This window comes from Elaeis guineensis, chromosome 14 (genome assembly GCF_000442705.2).
Source record: "Elaeis guineensis isolate ETL-2024a chromosome 14, EG11, whole genome shotgun sequence".
Taxonomy (NCBI): domain Eukaryota; kingdom Viridiplantae; phylum Streptophyta; class Magnoliopsida; order Arecales; family Arecaceae; genus Elaeis; species Elaeis guineensis.
In genome coordinates this window covers 58,889,846-58,914,099 of record NC_026006.2, presented here as the reverse complement: position 1 = coordinate 58,914,099, position 24,254 = coordinate 58,889,846, and the positions used below count along the sequence as shown (strand labels likewise).

The 24,254-nt window shown below is 37.3% G+C and overlaps 2 protein-coding genes across 2 annotated transcripts; both read left to right on the top strand.

Annotated features, from left to right (window-relative positions):
• Positions 1-1,340: 1,340 nt before the first annotated feature.
• On the top strand, positions 1,341-2,714 carry LOC140853644 (polygalacturonase-like). The gene is made up of 2 exons (XM_073248292.1): positions 1,341-1,466; positions 2,424-2,714. Exons 1-2 carry the CDS (start codon positions 1,341-1,343, stop codon positions 2,712-2,714), a joined length of 417 nt encoding a protein of 138 aa, XP_073104393.1.
• A 122-nt stretch (positions 2,715-2,836) lies between these two features.
• Positions 2,837-3,783, top strand: LOC105057545 (exopolygalacturonase clone GBGA483-like). Its single transcript, XM_029268335.2, has 3 exons — positions 2,837-3,116; positions 3,216-3,427; positions 3,508-3,783. Exons 1-3 carry the CDS (start codon positions 2,837-2,839, stop codon positions 3,781-3,783), a joined length of 768 nt encoding a protein of 255 aa, XP_029124168.2.
• The last annotated feature ends 20,471 nt before the right edge of the window (positions 3,784-24,254 follow it).

Below are 24,254 nucleotides of genomic sequence, written 5' to 3'. Positions count from 1 at the left end.
ATTCAAATAATAAGAGAAAAATTCTAAGTGAACCCCCTATCTCCCTCTCTCTCTTGTCTTTTTTTTCTTCTTCCCTACTCTGCAATTGGAATTCATCTAAGTGGGGAAGCACCTCAAGATCTAAATCTATGGTACTATATAGGCCCATATAGACTACACCTCTAAATGGGGAAGCTCCTCAAGAGTTGAATCTATGGTACTTTATAGGTCCCATATGGACTATTATTTGAATACAGCCATTTAGCGTGATTTACATGTCATTATTAGGTACCCAACTCTAATAAGGTAGATTTTACCAAATCTATTTAGAGTCAAGAGTAGGGAAGAGTATTTAAAATAACACCCATTATTGGTTCAGGATGGATGTAAGAAATGGCATGCCTGCCCTAAACCTGCCTTGGACTATTCACTAAAATACCATTTTTAATTATTTGCTTATCTTAATTTAAGGTATCAATATTTTATTTACTATTTATATTATTTTTAAAATTTTGTTTGTTACATTTTATACTTTAAAATCTTAGCTTATCTAATGTTATGTGAGGCACCGAGGTTTAATATTATACTCTTTTTTGTTTGTTTGGATTATGCCGAAAAAAGAGGTTATTTGCAATTTTACTCGCCTCGACCTCTTCCAATCTACTCCAACTCAAAACAAAGTGAAGTAGCATAGGGTTGGAATTTTAACTATAGTCATAGGATGGGTTTGGGTGCCCGGATCTATCCAAGGTGGTTACCAATCAGGGATGGGTATATGGCTCCCCATCGTGGGAAAAGAGTAGGTAATTGGCATACCTGCCTTATTGCCATCTCGATACTCATTTTGAACTCATGACCTCCATGTAGGGATGGATACCCGACACAAAGTTAGGCCATAGGATATATACGGAGAGGAACAGTATATTGGCTTCAAAATCTTATTAGGTATGCATGTGAATAGTTAGATTTTGATAGCAAATGGAGGGTAGAGGAGAAACAGAACCAAAATTAACTTTTTCATTCATAGCTATGGCCAAAAGAAAAGCCCATGCAACGTATAGAGATAGAGATGATGACCACTTCAATCCTGTGATTCTAAACCATAATTCACTATACTTTGAGACGAGATGGTTAAGGGAGACAGATATGTATGCACACCTATAACGTTCCACGATCCTCTCTTTAACTCTTTTTATTGTATTCTGTCTAAGTGAAATTGGTTAGGATTTAGCTTGCTCCCTTTTTTTTGATAGAGTTAGCTTGCTCTTTAAAAAAAAAATGATTTAGCTTGCCAAAAAGTACATTATATATCCTTGAAAATGGCCTTGAAGCTATCTTGTTGGTCTTGTTTGATTCTGTGGATGGCTGCATACTATTGTGGACAGAAGGTATTTGACGTGATGCAATATGGAGCAATGGCTGATGGCAAGACTGGCAGCACCCAGATGGATTTTCCATTGGACAGATTAATTTGCCCTTTTGATAGTGTTCAATGCTGGATAAAACTAGAATGGTTGTGGTTTCATTTTTGGTGTCATCAAGATTGCATGTGAAGTAGAGATTTGTGTAGATCACACTAGATGAAAATTGAGGAATATTGATGTTTCTGATTAAAACAAACTCTCATAAAGTGATCACAGCAGGGTGTGAGTTATGTCATTTCTTTTTTGATTGTGTGGATTAGGTCATGTCATAAGGAACAATTAACACTAAAGTTGTATGGTGCTTAATATGCAATTTCCATCCATTGTGATTGGTAAAAAATATGAAAAACAAAATAATGATCAGAAAGGGCATGATTCGCTCTCAAAAAATGATGTGTTAAATGCAGCATGGGTGAATTCTATCGCAAAGTGAAAATTGTTTCTTCATGATATGTGCGTAGTCCACTTCGAAGTTTGTGTTCTAAGGAGAATCATGTTTGAATATATTGATGAGAATTCTTTAGCAGCATTTTGCTCCAAACAAGAAATCAAAGTTGCTTTGTATGGTTTGCTATCTTGTGGCCAAAAAGAATGCTCTTTTTTTTTTTCATTTATACTTTCTTCTACCGTTTGCTAGATATATGGTCTATTTTTATGTCCCCTTCATCACTTATATATAGACAAGAATATGCATACATGGATAAACCTATGGCATTTGACAAAAAGCATAAATTAAGCATGTAATGCCTTGTTAATTCGATTATACCCTCCAAGAAACCACCAAAAACCAAGTTTGCAAAAATATTCAAATGCAAGTGTTAGTTTTTGGGACATAAATCACATGCATTGTAAGTTAGCCTTCTTGTGGCATTCCTATAACTAAAGAAATAGTGACTTACAAATTGCTCAAACCTCATCTTCTAAGTCCTTTGAAGTGCTTCATGTAATGCATACCAAATCACATAAGGCTTGGACCCTGTAAATTGACTTGGCTAATTGTTCCATGTCTCTCTTTTGCAGGCCTTCTCAGATGCTTGGAAAGTAGCATGTGAGTTCAATGAGCTTGCAAGCTTAGCGATCCCTCAGGAAACCTTTTTTCTTGGCCCAGTCATTTTTAGAGGTCCATGTTATAACAATGTATCTCTAAGTGTCCAAATCCAGGAGACATTGAAGGCTCCCTCGAGCCTCAACAACTTCACTAGTGTTGACTGGTTAGAGTTTTCGCATCTGGACAAGCTAGTGGTTGATGGAGGAGGCATTCTGAATGGACAGGGTGCTGAAGCCTGGAACCTTACCACATGCCCTGGATGAAAGAACTGCAAAAATCTATCTTTGGTAAAATTCTCTCATCCTTCTTCACAAAAAAATTTATAAGGTTTACTGATATATTCAAGCATCTATTACTACTTAACATTATTGCTGGACTGCAGTCAATGCGATTCCGCAAGATTAGTAATGCAAACATTGCCAACCTCACACTTCTCGACAGCAAAGGCTTCCACATGAGCATCCAAAGGAGCTCCAATGTCACCATCCGAAACCTCAACATCTTAGCCCTTGAAAACAGCTACAACACTGATGGCATCCACATTAGCGACAGCAACAATACCGATCTTGCTACCCGGACCATTGGCACTGGTGATGACTGCATCTCCATTGGTCAAGGGAACACTAACGTCTCCATCTCTAATGTTGCTTGTGGCCCTGGTCATGGTATTAGATAAGTGTAAAACATTGAACACTTTGATGCTCAAGCTCTGGACTAAGTGTTTGCTAATAGGATTCAGTGTTGATGAAGTATTGGAATACTAGGAAAGTATAAGTATGAGAAGAATATAGCTGGGGTAAATGTGAGGAACTATACAGTCTCAGGCACGTCGAATAGAATTAGGATCAAGACATATCCCGGAGCACCTCCAAGTGAAGCCTTAGACATTACATTTAAGGACAACGTCACAGAGAATGTCTCTAATGCCATCATCATAGATCAAGAGTATTGCTTGGGGCATCACTGCAGTAATGAGGTATGGTTCTGAAGTCTTACCTTCTTAACTGGCTTTTTTGGATCGATCATTTAATGCCATTTTTCTTTATTTTTGTACAGCCTTCAGGTGTAAATATTCGCAATGTCACATATCGACGAATCAGAGGGACTTCAAATAAAGCAGTTATAGTGAATTTTATGTGCAGCCAATTGGTTCCTTGTGAGAATCTAATACTCCATGATATTAATCTAGAATTTGTATCCAGTTCTGATAGTTCTGGCATCACCTCCTCACCCATTCAAAATTACTCCTCACTTGTTCCAAACATCACCTCCTCTTGTTTAAATGTCAAAGGGATGGCTTTCAAGACCCAAAAGCCAGCCACATGCCTTTAAGGTCACTCGGATTGTATACATATTACATTAATTTCTCATATGCAAGCTAAAGAGCCTCCTGAAATGAGACTCCATTTGGTGGATGTGTGAAGCCATTGCATTAAAATATTTTTCAGGCCTTCTACTTAGTATCCAATATGTATTATATATAGCAAATTATTGTGATAGTGAGGTGGTTAAATATGCAGCCAAAGATATATATTTAACAAAGAGGAGAGATTGATCGGATAATGTTGTGGGTGAAAAGAAAAAAGTTAATGATTAAGACCAAAATATTACGATCTTTCTTTAGAAATAAGGCCTTGAACATTGGAGATCTGACATATTAGAACAAAATAGAAACTAAGATAATCTCTTTGAAAATTCCATGATAGGCTAATGGACAACTTTAATATCATTAAACCATATATTAGGTCTGATCTAGTAAACCTTTTCCTAGCAAATAGGATGAAGCTCCACTAGAAGTTGTAGGTGGCCTGCAGTAACATCATTCTCTATTTTGTTAAACGAGTAAGAAAAAGCTGTCATTCTTCTCTAAAATACTAGCTTAAATAAATACTCCATACCTACCTAAAACAAACAATGAAGAATACATTAGCTCACCTAGATACCCCGAACACATGGAGAACAAATATTAAACTACCAAACGTGATAGTTTTCAGACCTTTTACAAACCATGCAAAATTATTGGAGCAAGTATGTTGGAAGGGATGTGAATTTAGACTGTGGGAATCAGTATTGCAATGTGATTCATTGAAAAAAGCATGATAAAGAGGTATTCTAATGGTTCAGTATGTTGAAAATCATTCTAATATTTCAACAAGGACTAGTGTAAGCTGTTGAAAATGAGAAAAAAGGCTACAATTTGGCTTATTATTTGAACTTGCCTAGAAAGTCTAGAGAGAAAAATGGCAATATCCTTTCCCAGCATGACCCATTTTTTTTTTTAAAAAAAGAAAAGAATGAGGATGGGTGAAGCTGGTCAGAATCACATGAGGGTAGGATACCAACTAGTATCAATATCCATTGACTGAGGCGATTGGCATTCTCTTGAAATTGGCCCCTTGTGAATTAAGACATGACATAAATATCTTTTGGCATAAAATTCTATTATTGTTTTCATTTTGGGAACAATGATTCTATGGTGTATGTACCAGAGGATTTTTTTTTTTGCTACATCTCGTATAGCATGCCTCTTAATTTGAAAACTCAAGAGTCATGGAAAATTTTTTGTGCACCACGGGCAGTGTAAAAAATCTGACGTGGAGTGCACTGCCTTGCCCAATTGGTTTACATAACCACCACTTTCTAATACGTATTTAATATCCGCAGTTTTATTTTTTTATTTAAAATTTTAAATAATAAAAATATCTCTCATCTTTGAAAAAAATTATGACATCTTATAGGATATTAGGATGTCATAATATAAGAGGGATATTTTTATCTAACCACTTTTCAATACGTATTTAATTCCTGCAGTTTTATTTTTCGTTTGAAAATTTTAAATGACAAAAATATTCCTACTCTTTGAAAAAAATTATGACATCCTGTAACATATTATGACATCCTGACTTTCTATATATAGGATATTATAATATGGATATAAGATGTCATAATTTTTTTTAAAGAGCTGGAATATTTTTATCATTTAAAATTTTAAATAAAAAAATAAAACTATGAGTATTAAATATATGTTGGAAAGTAATGGCTACATAGATCGATGGTGCGCTCCACATCAAATTTTTTACACCACTCATGGTGCACAAAGAATTTCTCAAAGAGTCATATCGGGATGGGCTCCTCTTATTAATAGAGTTTGTTTGTCTTGTAACTGAAAACAAAATAAAAAAAATCACTATATGCACATGAAGAGTTGAGGCCATCCATTGGCCCACACCCTCTTAATTTTCTTCCTTATCAAATCTTTCTTCATCCATGAGACTTTCCTTCTCTATGCCTTTATGAAATTTTTTATTCAAATGAAAATGGTAAGATTATTTCAAAGATTGTAAAAATTTTGCATTGCTTTACAAATATAGAATTTGGAGTTATGCTATACAGAGTTTAAGATTAATACATATTTGATAATTTGTCAAGACATACTTTAAGATTTTTTGAAATAATCGAATAATAATCTAGTATATATTTTCAGACAAATTGATATATATTTTCTAAAATAGAATATTTATTAGTACATATTACACGGCCAAGTGATATACATCTTGCATATTAGTTATCCAATAATCTAATACATAACTCTAAATAAATTGATATATAATTTTTAGAATATTATATTTATCAATTCATAGTACGTGGCTATATAATATATATACTTATCAGTTTTCAAATATATGTCGTAAGTTGTTTTGATATATTTAGCAACGATCTAATACATATTTTCAGACAAATTGATATATAGTTTATAGAATATGGTGTTCACTAATATGTAGTCCATAACCAAATAATACGTATCTAGCAAATTAGTTATCTAGCAATCTAATACATATATCGAAGATAACAGAAAAAGCTTCATAGATGGATAGAGAGAGACTTGATGAGAAAAAAGAGCAGATAAAAGTGGATGAACAGACAACTCTTTATATGTAATTGTCATGGATCTCCACCTTGGTCTCGGCTAGATGCATCCTTGCATTGGCTGAACTACGAAAGATGAGTACTGGCCGAACTACGGAAGATGGACATTGGTCAGATAATGAACATTTATCGTTAAGATGCCACACCTTAATCCACCATCATGTGTAATTATCCATTTTTCAAGCTCTAATGTAGACAATCAATTCCAAGCCTCCTCATTTACTATCTTTATCTTTTTCATGATGAAATTGAACTTACATACTTGATGATTACTGTCTGCTTGTCAAACCATCCTTTTAAGTGGTACACTGTAAAATCGACTATTAAAATTACTACATATGTGCCTCAAATAAAATCAATGATATGCACATGGTGGACTCCATCCATTTGATTGGTCAGTAATGGTACTTAAAATTTTAGGATGCTGGTCAGAGATTAAACATATGCTATCTACTTCTCCAACAATATACATTCTCAAATTATAGAGAAACCAACTCTAGCTGATAACTGTTTCCTCATCGACAATGACATATGCGAGTAAAAATATTTCATTTTTTTCATTAGTACATATGGCAATAAGCATTTTACCTCTACACTTTTCATAGAGATGGATGCCATCGATGCTAATAATAGAACGACAATATTGAAATCCCTCAACGAATGGCCTAAATGACCAAATGACATAGTTAAGATGCCTTACGTCGGAAGCATCGTATTGTAGAAATTCCAGCGTACGATGGTACCGTGATTTGCATTTGGAAGGACTGCCATAAAATAAGGCAACTTCATATAGGAGATGTCCCACTCTCCATAGATATCAACCAAGGCCTTTTACTTTCCATACCATGTCTTTTTGTATGAGATAGTGTAGCTAAATTGCTCTTTTACACTTGCTATAACAGCTTTAATATTGACACTGAGATCTTTCTCCAGAATATGTTGAACCACAGTAGTAGTGAATTTTGAAATAATATACTTGTGGTCTCAACTTAGGCCTTCATATAGACAAATATGAGGATTCTCATATCTGCTGACAATCCAAAAATCTTTCTTTTTCAAAAATGAAGCACGTAATCTCCACTTACATTCATTTCTATTGCCACATGATACATACTGGATTACCCAAATTTTTGGCTTGGACTCAACTGTGATATATATCCAATGCTTCTTTATATGATATAAATCAACAGCTCTCTTCAACTCTTCTTTACTTATGAAGGCCATACATATTGAAAATTCATTCATTTCTGAATCCCAAAATAAGTAGACATCCTGTAAGTATCGACTAATAGCCATTCTACTACCACTAGGCATGTCCAGAGTAGTAAAAAATTATGGTGGTTCATATGACTGTTTAGGTTAGTCTTTATCTTGATCTTCATCCTCATGCATACCATCATTAGGCTAATACTCATCCCCATGATCTTCATCTGACTCAATACCTCGGTTATCAACATTTGCTACAGTGATTTTTCATTCATGGCCTGTGTTAATCTCATCAGTTTGTCCCATATACATGGATTCATTGATAATAGAATCTGCCATCATAGGACTTGTCATCATAGGACTCCTCTCCTCATAGCACAGAGGTATTGTGCTAGGACAGTTGGGATCCACATCCTATAAATCATGATCAATCATAGGACTTGACCAGCAATGTGTGGACCTTGGAGAAAGTGATGGAGTATTTCCTGATTGTGTTAGCAAGCTTCTAAAATAATCTTTATTATGGATCATACCTGGAGCATTTATAGTATCGAAATAGACAACTTTCTCTTCTCAACATATAGTTCCAAACACTTGCATTCAAAATTTTTTATAGAGAATGAAAGTATCTTTTCCATGTCTTCATCATCCCCAACTATTGTCACAGCACACCTAATCTCCATCGATGGTCTAAAAACAATAGGACAACGCCATTTCAATTTCAAATGAAATTGGCTCCTAAATATTTTTATAGAATTATATAATTTTTTTAATAAATCATGGTAAGTTGTTGTCATACTCAATTTGGTTAAAGAAGTAGGATGTATATTATATTCTGCTCCATCAATACCACTCTATATTGTACCATCACAATATAATAGCACATGGACATATATTATAGCCATCAAGTTAATAAATAATAACCAACAAAAATATATCAATATAAAGCAAAAATGGGCAAATACAGAAGAGAATGAAATGAACTGGTCTGTTCTAACTAGATATTGCCAATCCATCCACTAATCTTTTTTTTTTGGTAGAAAATTGATCCACTAGTTATGATGTGAACCATTATAAGACTAGTTAAACTTGCACAACATCGACAATTAAGATAGAAAACCAATTTATATACTTTTACTAGGCTTGTTGTCAAGTTAAAATCAAGCTACAAAATTATAGTGAGTCTCATGTTCAAATTTCTCCAAATCTATCAGTTAATAGATATCACACAACCATCCCAACTAATTTCATTACCTAATGGATGATGTCTAGCAACAATCAAGGCTCCTCTAGCTAGCAGCAATCAAGGCTCCTTTGGTCATCAAGGTCAGGCAGCGAGAACAAGAGAGGGTGAGAGAGAACATGAAAAAAATAAGAGTACCTAGTAGTGCTCAATGGCAATGCCTGGTGGCAAGGACTGCGGGCAATCGAGGTGGTCGTGGGGACATAGCCGTAGGTGGCGCGAGGAGGAAGGCGGTCGTGGAGGATGCAATCATAGGTGGCATGAGGAGGGAGGCAGCCATGGGGGACATAGTCGAGGTGGCACAAGGGGGGAGGTGGTTAGGGGTGCAAGGAGGTCGGGGTACATGGGCAGAAGAAGGAAAGGAGGGAGGGGGGGCGGAGGTTGCTGTGGGGGATGCGGTCATAGATGGTGGGGGGGGGAAGGAGAGCAAGTAAGTGAACAAAAGAGCGGCACGAGGGAGGAGGTGGTCGGGGGTGCGAGGTGGTTGGGGAACTCACGAGGGGAAGAAGGAAAGGAAGGGGGGTGGGGGGGCGAAGGTGGCCATGGGTGACACGGTCGTAAGCGATGAGGGGGGGGAGAGCGAGTAAGTAACTCATAGAAACTCCATTCACGATGGTGTTTTCAAAAGTGCCATATCTTTTGGCATTTCAGAAGCGCCAGTCTGCATGGCAATTATCAAATTCAGATTTTTTTCAATGATAAATTTATAAATTCCAGCATGGTGAGGAGGGTGGGTGAGTTAGCAATAAAAATATCATTTGGAATGATATTTTTATAATTAAAAATACTATTTCAAATGGCGCTTTTTAAAATAACCTCATTCCCAAAAATAAAAATGAAAGCCACACCAAAACGAGAAAAAAGTTTTAAAAAATAACTATTCTAAGAAACAACTCAGAGAATATATCTATAGATGGTATGATTGGTTTGAGTAGAATAGAGACCGTAAGGGCCGACATCTTCTTAATATCGATTTATTAGGATTTCATAAAAGATCCCAACGATTCTAGATAGTTCGATTAGGGAGGGATGATACTGGGATGGGCTAGATCGGGTCCAGAATTATTAAGGTTTCGGATCAGAGAGCATCTAAGTTGATCGTTTGAGAGCCTGCAAGATAAAACGAATTGATATTTTCAATAGTATTTGATCCCACTAAAATGGCCTACCTGAGAAATCACAGTTGTAGACTTAGCTTTATAGGTGAATCATATGGGATTAATTTAATGACTAGAACAGTTCCCATTTGCAATTATTATTAGAAATAATGAATGATTATTTAAAAATTACTATTTGTTTGATTCATTGTTTATCATATATTATTTTTTCCAAATAACTTTAAAATATATACACTATGGTCAATCTTATGAGATTCTAATAACTATTGTTCTTTTTCACTATATGATTGTGCATATAATTGAGAAGTTACGGCAAAATAATGCGTTATATATATATATTTTTATTTAGATAAAGCTATTCAAAAGGATGAGAAAAAAGATATATACATTGTGGTTAATCTTGTAAGATTCTAATAACTATTATTATTTTTTATTATGTGACTATGCATATAATTGAAAAGTTATGGTAAAATAATTTACTTATAATTTTTTATTTAGGTAAAGCTATTCAAAAGGATGAGAAAAAATATATTTATATATTGTGGTCAATCTTGTGAGATTCTAATAACTATTGTTATTTTTCACTATAGGACTATGCATTAAGAGTTGTGGCAAAATAATACCCTTTATATGATTTTTTTTATTTAGGTAAAAATATTCAAAAGTATAAAAAAGAAGATATTTATACAACCCCTCCTATAAATAGAAAAGTAAAATCTTGCCTCTTAATAAAAATAATAAAATCCTACCAACTCAGAAGGAAAGGAAAATCCTTTTAATAAAATCCTCCGATCTCCCTCTCAAAGATGCTACTGCCATTAGGAGCAATGGTGGCAGACGGAGAACATTGTCGGTGCTGCCATTAGAAGAGTTGGAGGTGGAGGAGGAGAAGATTAAAAATAATTAAAAATAAAAAATAGTAAGAAATGATGCATTTAAGAAGAAGCTTCTTTGAATTAGGATTGGTGGATTTTCATAAAATTTATCCGATCGTTTATAATACACGCCATACACAAAATATATTTTTTTATTATTTTAACTATTTATTTTAAAATATATATAGAATAAATATAATAAAATAGATAAATAAAATTAAATATTATTTAAAAAATATATCCTATAGATCGCATGGGGTTATAAAGTGGTTATATATTCATACGCATTGTACTCAGCCGGTTTAACGATTCTCCACTTCTATTATTTAAAAAAAATATATTAAACTCTCCACTTCTATTATTTAAAAAAAATACATTTCATACATCACATGAAATTATAAGCCAGTTATATATTTATACGCATTGTATTCTCCACTGGCTACTTTCTTAATATAAAAATGGGAAAATAATCCCATCCCAAGGGTGCAGTAGATGCTACCGAGATGCCATCCTATCTCTTCTACTTTGTCTCTTGCCCAAGTAATTCCGAAAGTATCCTGTAGAAAGTGGGAGAGGAACCTTAGAACATGGGCTGGGGTCAATCGAGAAGACTGCTGTCTATAAGAAGGCATGGCCAGCCACAAGACCCTCGCAACTCAAAACTAAGCAGCTCGTCTCTTGTACTCACCTGAGCTATTCTTGTGAATGGATCGTCGGAGGGATCACCTTGCTAAGGTGGGCAGGGAGGCCTTTGACCTACTAGACGAGTGCTGTGGCCGGAAGAGGAGGCCCCCACCAGCCAATGTTTACCACCCCCCCAAGCTAGTCCCAAAAACCCCTCCAAAGAAAGAGCCTGTCCTTGATAGCGCCCAAGTCGCCCGAGAATTCGGCGGGGTTTTGTTTGTGACTCACCGTCGCTGGCCATTCTATTAAGATATCGCTTGTATGCACTGTACCTTAGCTTTTTTTTTTAGCTTCTATATATATCCTATCGTAATTGAGAAGTACCTGGTACCGCTAAAAGAGAGGGGACAGCGAACTACTTGGTACCTATGCAAAGCTACCAGGGATAATATTAATGGAGTACTGCACCTTCCATGTATCATATTAGAAGCAGTATAATGCTATATATTAACTATTTGGCAAATCCAATCTATGGTTTGTTTAGATGGGTGTCCGGTCTATATATGGGTATCTCGGCCTAAGTGGCTTCTTCTTCTTCCTCCTTTTTAATTGCCTGCATGCACTGGGTCTGGCTTATTTTCTTGAATTGGCCTGTATCCAAAGAAGCTATCCGGCTCGCAAGGGCTGAGGTGGGAGAGAAGGCCCGCATGCACATCTAGCATTGTGTTAGTTAGTGTATACAGAAACGTTTGCATGATAGCTTCCACGTTAATGTTTATGGGAATTATTCCTGCAATATAATTATTTTTTATTCTAGAAACTTGAGTAGGACACAGATTCCAGCGAACCAATATTTTAGAATAAAGAAATTCTATCACTTTTTTTAACAAATTTTTGACACCTCTCTTCTGAGAGTTCGCTAGACCTAGCTAGCCCGGAGATTCGATACTGCTATCATTATTATTTTCTGTATTGCGTGTATGCATGTGAGAGCCCATGCTGTCCTTGCTGCTACTATTAATTAGTATTGAGTTGGAGCCACGGAGAAATTATATATATATTCTACACTATCTGCGCCATGTATCTATATATGCATATTGATAATCACAGGAACTCATTTTTATAGTGGTGCACCAAGATGAATGTTTGGAGAATAAAGCCATAAAGAAAAGCTGTTAATTAGTGGCACACATGACCACATAGTTCATATAGTATAAAAATAATTTCTCTCATATGGGTCTCCAATGGAGTCTTAATAGACACAAGTTTATAAATCCAACGGGAAAACAAAGTAATGGGATGATTAGGATCTATAAATAGAAATCTCATATAGGCATCTAAAGGGATGGGAGAACTGCATTTATTATTTGTTATGACTCACGTTCAGATGGTTAAGTTTTTTTCTGTTATTTTAATAGCTGTAGAATGGTGGCTCCTATGGTGAGAAAGCGAGACTTCGTGAATAGAATGTCCAGAAGGACGAAAACAGAAGTCCCATCAGATGACATTGCATAAAGATTGTGATGGGCGTCCAAATTCGCCAAAATCTCATCATATTCCTAGTTCTTGGCTATAATTCATAATACAATTAAGGTAAAAGTACAAGATTATAAAGTTCAGATAAGAACGATATGTCTATTTCACTATGTGTTTGCGTATCCATTGTTGATAACATGGACATAGATTTGCTGGACAACACTTTGTGACAAGGACCCCACTAATCTAATTGATCTAATTTACCAAGATATTCATTGGATTAGCTCTTTAATTCTTTTTAAGACTAGGAGGGAGTTCCACTTATCCTGTATTTTTTTCCCTGACTCGGGACCCAACATTTTTAACCAAAAATTTAACAGCAAAGGTTGTGGACAACGATGTCTATTTCGCTATGTGTTTGCGTATCCTTTGTTGATAACATGGATGTAGATTTGCTGGACAACACTTTTGTGACAAGGACCCCACTAATCTAATTGATAATTTACCAAGATATTCATTGGATTAGCTCTTCCATTCTTTTTAAGACTAGGAGGGAGAGTTCCACTTATCCTGTATTTTTCTCCCTGCATGACTCAGGACCCAACATTTTTAATCAAAAATTTAACATCAAAGGTTGTGGACAAGGATTGCATCTCTTGCTTCTTCTATTGGCAGCTGAAGTCTTCTTAGGTTTTGTGTTGATCCCTTATTTCTTCAAATTCTGTGTCTTCTTGTTAGGATATTGTTGTCTTCTTGGGTAGCCAAGCTCTGCATATATAGACTATCTTGTGCTGGTTACTAAGTGCGTTGTTAAGAGTTTTGCGACTTGTTTGTATTGTTGTATGTGTATCGGCTAATCCTAGAAACCACTGACGTTGTTATCGTTGCATGAATTCTATGACTGAAATTTGTTCTTGTAATGTTTGCTTTATATAGTTGATTTCTTTCTTCCAATAAAGGGATGTACTTCCTCCTCTATCCATCAAAAAAGAAAAGAAAAAAAACAGTGCTCCAAGTCGAACCACGGAGATGCTGCTTATAATAAAGAACATATTAGATTAGTTACCTAGCCTTTTTCCCAGGACTGGGATTACAAATTCCCCTGGCCACCTCATGAATATTTTCCCACCCAGGCCAGTTTTATTAGTCCTTATCCGAAGCTATATTTGTACTTTCTTGCAAACAAACGAATTATTAGTCTCGAGAGGTTTCACAGGCCAAAACGTACTCTTGGATTCTCTGAAGTAGTAGTTTTAATCATGAGATTCCAATTAGTAGATGCCGCAATGCTGAGCATTAGTTTTAGTAATCACAAATATACGAGGAGATACGCATATATCTCTGAGAGACAAACAGACTAATCTAAGCTCATTATCACCAAAGAGAGAGGTAGGTAGGGACCTTGGATAGTTGATATAGATTAAGAATCCGACGAAGAAGCCTCTAAAAGAAGGCACGGCCATCCACAAGTTCTTTCAAGCGGCCCTACCCAAAAAGACGTTGTCTCTTGATCACCTCTGAGTTGTCTTGGATGGCAACTCGGACCGATCTCGGCATAGCGGGGGAGAGAAGGCTTTGAAATGGTGGAGTACTCGGTTAGGAAAGGAAGGCCACGGCCATCTTATTCCTGCTACTATACTCCGCGCCAAGCACTCCCCAAAGAAGCGCTGCCGCCCAGGCACCATATCGCACTGTGAAAGGTTAAAAGGCACAAAGACCGGGGCCGGTCCCGATATTTTTTTAGGCCTGGGGTCAAATAAAAAAAAATATTAAAAATTAATATATTTTAAATATTAATTATTTATAGCAGATTGAAAGAGGAGGATTGAAGAGATTTACTTGACTTTTTGACGGATTTTGATCTGATTTTTGACGTCCAAAATAAGGAAGAATCACCGATGGACAGCAGAATAGGATGAAAAGATCGGAGACGGAGGAGGAGGCGGGGGAGAGGAGCTACAGATTGTGAGAGGGAGAAGACATTTGATTTATCCAAAAAAGTCGTTGGGGTGCTGGGACTCGGGAGAGGAAGAAGGCGTTTGGTTTACCCAGATAAAAGAAAAAAAAAAAAAGGGGCCTGGAGCGGTCGCCCGCTTTGACCCGCCCCAGGGCCGGCCGTGACAAAGACCACCTGTCAGCTTCTGAACTGGAGCTCATCTATATACGCAGCTTGCTGAATTTGAAACGTATATATATAATCTATACATCATGATGACTAAAAATACGGTCTTTTAACTTCTTAAATTGTTTTCTTTTTTTCTTTCTTTTTTTTTTTTAATGAAAGGTGGGCAAAGACAGCTATCCCGTTTTTACTAAAGATAAAAAAAAAAAAAAATTATGAGAGAGAAAAGGGAAGATTGGAAGAGGTTATATTACATCTGGTAAATGGAAAAAGATACAAAAGTCAAAAAATGAAAAGAAAAATCAGACATCTTGTATGTTAGCTTCATGAAGATGTTTAACGGTATTTCTAATCTTCACCCAAACCTCCTAAATAATAATATAAATTATAGCTTGGTGGTTAAGAACTTACTATTCAAACTTTTTAGATTATCATCAATAACCCCTTTCAGCACTTGTTCAGTACATTGTATGTCTGGTCCATGCATTGGGCTTGACATATGGGTCAAGGAAGACAACAACGTACAGCACTTAGCTACATTGACTTGTATGTAATAATAGAAACTTCTACAAGACAACTTGTACCTCACACACTTGCATACACAATGCGTTGTTTTTGAGGAGCATTAGTTGAGCTCGTTTAAATGGATTTTATAATGCATGTTAGTTCTTCGAAGAGGTCATTTGATTTTTATTTTCATTTTATGTTTATTTTAAATATTTATTTATTATCAAGTAAGAGGAGAGAAAGGATGCCTGTCCCCAAGATGTAAAAAGCAGTCATTTTGCAATGAAAAAATAAAGATCACTATGGCCATGGCCGCATGATCATCAAGATTGTAAGATACCAGATTTGATAAATATACTAGATAAAGGACTTGAAACTCAGCCTTAATTTACTGTAATTCACAAACTTGTAGTCGAATAAGTCTCAATAGAAATAGAGGTTCAAACATAATTCTAAACTTGTTTAATGGGAGGCAAAAACTTAAACAAATTGCTAGAGCTAGAGTACCGTAGTCGAATCGCTTTCTTATTTTTCAGATATTCTTTCACAAGGAGCATTTGGACTTCTATCAAGGTCCAATTGAAGTTAAGAGGTTGGTTGAGGATCCAACTAAACTTAAGAGGTTGGTTTTGCAAGAAATTTATCAATTGACACTTGATTTCCTAGTCACAGCCAAGCAAAACGTATTGACTTCATTACATCCAGTGCTCTCATGTTGGTATGATCGCAATTCGCACCCATCCAAATTATACATTTATGTGCGTTGTACTCATCCAGCTCAAGGATTCTCCACTTCCTATCGTTTTTTAGACCTCATGGCTACTTTCTTAGTCTTTTTTTAAAAAAAGGAAAATATTCCCATCTCAGGAGGCATTAGGTGCTTCCGAGGTGCCATCCTATCTACTCCACTAGTCTCTTGCCTAAGCAATTCAGAAAGCATCCTGTGGAAAGTGAGGAGGAACCTTAGAACGTTGACTGGAGTCAGCGACAAGACTCGTGCCTATATAAGAAGCGATGGCCAGCCACAAAGCCCTACCAACCCAAAACTCAGAAGCTCTTGGCTCTGACACTCACCTGGGCGATTCTTGTGCATGGATCCTCGGAGGGATCACCTTGCTAAGGTAGGCAGAGAGGCCTTTGACATGCTAGATGAGTGCCAAGGCCGGAAGAGGAGGCCACCACCAGCCAATATTTACTACCATCCCAAACCAGTCCCAAACACCCCTCCAAAAAAAGAGCCCGTCCTTGATAGCGCCCAAGTCGCCCGAGAATTTGGCGGGGTTTTGTTTGTGGCTCACCGTCACCGGCCATTCTATTAAGATATTGCTCGTATGTTCTGTACCTTAGTTTTTTCTTCCGTTTCTATGTATATCCCCTCATAACTGAGAAATACTTGATACCAGTAGAAGAGAGGGGAAAGCGAAGTACTTAGTACCTAAGCAAAACCAGTATGGATAATATTAATAGAGTGCACCTTCCATGTATCGTATCAGCAGCAGTATAATACTATTAACTGTTTGGCAAATTCAGCCTATAATTTTTTTTTTATTTTTTTGAGAGAGATAAGGAGGAAGTAAGATACTCCCCCTCGATAATATTATTATATGATTAATAAGAGTACGGAAGAAGAAGTGATTGAAAGGGCATTAAGCTAAAGGTTTAAACATCGTAGTAAGACATAACAACGTGCATGAAACAGTCATGTCAAGGTGCACCCAAGGCACTTAATAAGACAAAATGGATCTGTACATTGCGTGAGTTGCTATGCTTAAGTGTCCGCGATTAACGATGTTTTCCACCATCCAAGAGAAAGTATTGACACGGGAGCAGATTTCGATCAGCTCACAATCCGATATTCACGGAGTCCTGTACTCACCTTAAAGCGACTGGAATGTTCCCATTGTCAGCTCCGTGTAACCAACTGTCCATGGTGAAAGCAGTTTTATTGGCCAACTCCCTAGCCACCAAAGCAAGAAATTCAAACCTCCGTGCATTGCGCTCCCTCCAGAGACACCAACTTCCGATAGCAAAAAAGCGTTCCATAGCCGGGAAGAGAGGAGTGATAGATTTGTGTTTCCTTCAGCTTGTCCAAACTTATTCATATCTCTCTGGGAGCGGGAGTATGCTGAAGTCTTGGAGCAATGTTAGCCAAAATCCCTTTGAAAGCTTGCACTTTAAAAAAATATGATCTGTAGTCGCTTTGTCATTACCACATAATGAGCATTAATCTAGGACTCTCAACCCCCGTTTGTTGAGATTTGAGGTTGTAAGAATTTTGTTGAAGTAGCAGAACCATGCGAACAATTTAAACTTTTCTGGCACAGGTAATCGCCAGAAAAAGTTACCTAGAGGGGAGGTTATTCCTCCATGTTTAAGGAAGAAGTAACGGTTGTTGACAGAGAATAGGCCAGATTTGTTCCATTTCCAGAGTACATGATCTGCATTACCATTAACTGGGCAAGAATATACAATTAAGGTGAAGTCATGGAATTCTCTAGATGCCATGGAGCTTAGAGGCTGCCGGAATGCGTCCAAAATCATCTGGCTGGATGATGATGGGCCTCTTAAAAGCTTGAGGAAGCCGGCAATAGAGATTATAGGATCTTTGGCCAAAATATATAAGTGAGAAAAAGCAACTGATGGCGGTACGTTCCGATCCCAGGCATCATGCCAAAACGAGACAAGATCGCCATTTCCCAGCTTTGGGTGGAAAAATTGCTTGAACAAGTCAAAAAGATTGATGATGCCTCTCCAGAATGTCGAAGCTGAGCATTTCATGTATCTAGAGTGGAATGACGGCAGCTTATTAGAGTAGTAAATGGCTCTTACCAGTTTGCACCAAAGATTGTGTTGTTCCTCATAAAATTTCCACCACCATTTTAACAAGAGAGCAATATTAATGGCATTTAAGTCGAGGAGTCCCAAACCCCCCGGTTTTCGAGGTCGACAAACCTGCTTCCAGTTTAGAAGATGCCTGACATTGCTGCCAGGATGCTGATCGTTCCAGATGAACTCGCGGCACAATTGATTGACTCGGTGTATCACTACTACTGGAAGTTTTAAGACCGACATCCAATAGAGAGGGATGGCTCTCAAAACAGTATTTGCCAGAACCAAACGGCCAGCCAGAGTAAGAGCGTTGCGTTTCCACCCACTCATCCACTTTCTCTATGAGAAAAGATCAGTCCCTATTTCGGGGGGCAGTGTAATCAAGAGGCAAACCAAGATACTGGATTGGCAGCTTGGAGGCTTGGCAGCCAAGCATGTCAGCAAAATTTTTTTTCAAAAGAGTGCTAATACCCAAGCCTATAACTTGGGATTTCTGAAAATTAATTTTTAGCCTGGTTGCCAACTCGTAACCATGAAGTATGAATTTGAATGTGTTTAGACATTGCTTATCGGCTTTAAAGAAGATTAGGGTGTCATCGGCAAAATGAAGACTCAGAATTTGCCCAGTGATGAAAGAATCGCCGATTCTTTCAGAAGCTTCTCTGAGTTAGCTGTTTTTAAGATTCTAGTAAGGGTGTCAGCAATCAAAATAAAAAGAAAAGGCAAAAGAACTTATTTTAATCCTCCTCTATTGGGGAACCAAGAACCGATTGTGCTGTTGATGACAAGTGCCGAGGTTGAAGAAGTAAGCAAAAAATGCATCCAGCCAATCCATCTTTTGTCAAATCCCCCCTAGTGTAAAAGATCAAATAAGAAATTCCAAAATATACTGTAGAAAGCTTTTTCGAAATCGATCTTACATAGAATATGTCATGCCCTGATCCGAGATTGTGAATCGAAGGTCATGACAACCACCGCATACTCATAGAAAACTCTTTCCATAAGCATGCAAGGCATCTTATCATGATATCAATGCTTCACAGCAAAATAATTAGTCAATAATTTAAATCAAAAATATAACAATCCGAATTTTAACTTTAATATCTCAAATAATTTAACAATGTTCCATAAGCCTTACATCAAATTCAATAAGACTTTTAACTTAAAATAAAAATATGAAGATTCTACTTCTAATCACTCTTCCATCCATATCTTATATCATCTTAATTCCTCAACATCTGTAAAAACTGTAAAATAGAAGGTAATGAGCTAGATAGCCCAGTAAGCAATGATCACTTTCAACAGATTTCATCAGGCATCTAAGTAAATAATTATTTATAGAAAATAATGCATATAGAGTTCATCAATTCGAAATCAATTTCGATTATGCAACATAGTTTATGTCAAATTCATTTCTTTTCAAAAATTCAAGTTTTTTTAGAAATTTTAATTTCTTTTATTTTTAATTTTTTTTCATCAACCATAAGCTATGACCACATTTTTTTCTGTGGTAGGGGCATAACACCGTGTATCTTCTTGCGGTGAGCTGCGAATTATCTGGCAACAAAGTCTTTCAGAACCGCTGGTCTCTCTGGCGGTTTGTCGTTGGTCTCTCTGGCGACATATCGCTGGTCTCGCTGGCGACATAAACCCTCAGGACTAATCAATTGCCAATGTATATTCTCCATTGGCGGGGTCCTTTACATAGTCAGGTTGTCAATTTATATTATTCTTATATCAGAATTTTTTATAAATCATACTTCATATTTTAATTTTGATAAGAAAACATATAATCATGTAGTATTGAAATCAATCAATATAATGCATTATGAAACTAATATGTTCAATCATGCTTCATTATAACATATCAAAATATGATATTTTTATAACAAAATATCATTCATCCAATTCATGCATCGTTTCACAAATCATGTCGAAAAAATATATTATAATTTATCGATAAATCTAGAAAAAATGAAACATTATTTATCTCGAATGCATTCCAATAAATCCACATATTTTTATAATTTTTTTTTTCAAAATTTTTTGGTTCATAAATCATATCACAATCTCCGATTATCACGTGTCAACGATACCTATACGATATCAAATTCAATAATCAGAAAGAATACGAATATCATATTTCAACGGTTTAGATTAGATTCGAACATCTAATTTCATCTAATCAAAATTTAATTAGGACATAAACGATCCAAAGTTTGACTATCAGATCAAATCAGATTCGAAGTGATAGGACCAATGTTTCTTCATTGGTTTCATAAAATTAAGTAAAGAGAGAAAATCAGATGAGAGAGAATTTATGAGGTACAATTCAAATTGATCAGGTGACACAATTCAACATTACGATTGGTCCAATATCTCGATTGATAAAATCAACATTATCTAATCAAGTCATGACTAGATCGGGATCATGGATGATCAAATCTAATGATTCATGGTCTAATCAAGGTGCTGGCATACTACCTGACAACCACGGATCATGATGCTTTCACTAGAATCATTCAAACTCATCAAAATAAAATTTTTTTCTTAATAAATTCTAAAAAAATTAAACTTCTAGAGAGATACAATTCTAGAGAGAGAAATTCATGAAGATGAATCTGTACTAATCAAATGATACGGTTCAACAAATTCGATGGATCAGATCAAGATAAATTAATCAAATCATGCTGAAATTACCACATAGATAATTCAATAGAATCATGGGTGATAAAATCTAAAGATATATATATGCAGCATGAGTAAGGTTCTAGGTTGCTTAGCTTTAGCATATATACGCTTAGGACAACTTTGATTGAAGTGAATATATTTAAAGTAATTTAGAATAACTTGAATGTAATCCAACCATTCATAAATCTGAGGCATCATAATAATTATCTCAATACTATCCCCCTACTCCTAAGTCTGAGATAATGTCTCAAATGAAAGGAGTACTGTTGGGGTAATGCCTCTGATCGTATATTGTCTATCTTTTTATCCTTCTTTTGAAGAGGCTGTGTGTGCCGACGGCGAGCTTGTGTCTATGATGTCTAGGGCTCTTCAGTGATGTTTTGCGGGTCGATTAGTTATCTCTCTAAAGGTTTCTTAAAGAGTCTTCCTCCACTTGTCATGCGACTCGGGCTCTACAGGGGTCTGGTAAGTTAGTCCTGCTTGGGAGTCGTCGAGGTCTTCTTGAAGGTCTAGTAAGTTAGCCCTCATGAGTGGCGTTGTATGCCTGTGGTGATCTTGTGCCTACGGCGTCTAGCACTTCTCATCTTCGCACGAGATGCAGTGTGTGCCAGCGGCGAGCTTGTGCCTATAGCATCTTGCACTCTCGGTGGTATTCTGAGGATCTGATTAGTTATCCCTCCGAAGATTTTCTAAGGATCTTCTTCCATTTCTCATGCGACTCGAACTCTACGGGGATCTGCTAAGTTAGCCCCACCTCGAATCATCGAGGTCTTCTTGAGGGTCTAGTAAGTTAGCCCTCATGAGTGGCATTATGTGCTTGCGACGATCTTGTGCCTATGATATCTTGCACTTCTCATTTTTGTGTGAGATACAGTGTGTGCCAGCGGAGAGCTTATGCCTATGGCATCTTGCACTCTCGTTGACATTCTGAGGGTCTAATTAGTTATCCCTTCAGAGGTTCAATATGGGTCTCCCTCTGCTTCTCATGTAACTCGGGCTTTGCAGGGGTCTGGTAAGTTAGCCCCACCTCGAAGTCGTCAAGGTCATCTTGAGGGTCTGGTATGTTAGCTCTCACGAAAGGCATTGTGTGTCTACGGCGATCTTGTGCCTATGGTACATAGCACTTCTCATCTTCATGCGAGATGCAGTATGTGCCAGTGGCAAGCTTGTGCCTACAACATCTTGCACTCTCGATGGCATTTTGAAGGTCTGATTAGTTATCCCTCTGAAGGTTTTCTAAGGGTCTCCTATCATTTCTCGTATGACTCGAGCTCTGTAGGGGTCTAGTAAGCTAGTCCTACCTCGAAGTCATCGAGGTCTTCTCAAGAGTCTGATAAGCTAGCCCTCTGGAGGTTTTCTAAGAGTCTCCCTCTACTTCTAGTGCGACTCAGGCTCTAAAGGGGTCTAGTAAGTTAGCCCCATCTTGGATACGCCGAGGTCTTCTCGAGGGTCTAATAAGTTAGCTCTCGCATTAGTTGACCATAGTTATAGTCCGGGATCTCAAGTAAAAGAAGGAGGCAACTCTTGGAGAACTCGGGTGACCATCGTAAATTGATGGCCTTGCAAATTTTATTTTCATGAAAAGTAGTTACATTATTGATAATATGTGTGAAGATTCACTAAGCTCCATGGCCTTGATATAGGAGTCCCATCGAGTTACTTTAGCTTATAAGTTCCTAGGCGTACCACTTCATCCACCTGATAAGGACCTTTAGTTAGGTGGTAGCCCTCCTTCTAGTGCCTGCTCGATAGGCTGTGAGACTTTAGCTTATCGCAGTATTAGATCGCCAGATCGAATTGATCATCAGGCATAAAGATCTGCATTTTTCTATAAAAAATTAATTAGTCGGTATTTGGTTACCTCATCTAGATGTGAGCTGATTTTCATCATTCGTCTCAGATTCTCCTTCCTCAGCAGATAGCTTGAGATGTTAGCTTTCAAAGTTCTCAGGCTGGAACGATCGAGAATGGTGTTGTAAGCTGAGGGAGTCCCCTGATCCAGATGATCCCTCAATAATCATGTAGATTTTTTCTTAGATGGGTCGCTTTTCTTTTGCCATTTATCTTCCGATCTGCATTGACGCTTGCTGCAGTTGAGGCTGAGGGAGAGACTGCTGAGGCAAAGGGGGCGGATGCTAAACTGTCGAAGCTCAATGCTGAGGGACCGCTCTTCGAATAAAATGATTTAGCTGCCCCTGCCTGACAAGCTTCTCAATCTCATCATGAAGCTGGTGGCAGTCTTCAGTATCGTGATCATGATCATGATGGTAAAAGTAGTATTTTCTCAGGTCTCAACAGCATTCTGACCTTGTTCTCATCAATCGAGGCTCAGGTAACTCAGGCCCTACTTGTAACAACACCTCTCTCCGAGGAACAGTTAGGGGCATATAGCTATCGTACAGTCGAGGAGGTGATGATTTTCGAACTCTTCTTGGAGGTCTCTGGGATCGATGATTTTGACCTCCATTATTTCACCTCAGGAGTAGAGATCGAGAGCGCTGGCATCTTTTCTCTTCTCATCTCGATGGCGCTCCTTATTGGGTCCTACCGTGGCTGAACCGATAGTTGTATCATCGACAAAGGCCTTTTTCATGCGGACATACTCCTCTGTATGGACAAGCATATCTAGGAGATTCCAAGGATAAATCTTAATGAACATCTTTTTTAAGTCATTATTTAGCAGACCACTCATCATTGCGGCAATTACGATTGATTGGTCCAGGTTTTGGACCTTTAGAGTTGTCATGTTGAATCTATTCATGAAAGAGTGGATTGACTGGCCCTTCTTTAGATTAATAGTATGGAGGTAGTCAGACCACTTCTACTATCATCGGCTGTTGATAAAATGACCGACGAAAGATCGACACAAGTCTTCAAAGGAATGGATAGACGTCAGTCTCAAACTCGAGTACCACTATTGAGTGGTCCCCTTAAGGGTTGGAGGGAACGCTCGACGGAGGATTATATTTGATGCTCCCTGAAGGAGCATGGCAGCCTTGAAGGTCTCCACATGATCGATGGGGTCCGTGGTTCCATCGTAGACCTCCAGCTGAGGTAGTTTGAAGTGTAGGGAGAGTGGTTTCTACATAATCCTCAGGACGAAGGGCGGCTGGCTATTATACCCTTCGTAGGGCAGCATCGAGGAACCATTATTATTGAGGGCTTTTTCTATTTTCTGATCCAAC

Excerpts from the sequence above, each read along its gene's own strand:
- LOC140853644 (XM_073248292.1), top strand. The coding sequence starts at position 1,341 with ATGGCTGCATACTATTGTGGACAGAAGGTATTTGACGTGATGCAATAT. Across the intron at positions 1,467-2,423 it reads TAATTTGCCCTTTTGATAGT|GCCTTCTCAGATGCTTGGAA; the intron begins GTTCAATGCTGG and ends TCTCTTTTGCAG.
- LOC105057545 (XM_029268335.2), top strand. The coding sequence starts at position 2,837 with ATGCGATTCCGCAAGATTAGTAATGCAAACATTGCCAACCTCACACTT. Across the intron at positions 3,117-3,215 it reads TGCTTGTGGCCCTGGTCATG|GAAAGTATAAGTATGAGAAG; the intron begins GTATTAGATAAG and ends TTGGAATACTAG. Across the intron at positions 3,428-3,507 it reads GGCATCACTGCAGTAATGAG|CCTTCAGGTGTAAATATTCG; the intron begins GTATGGTTCTGA and ends ATTTTTGTACAG.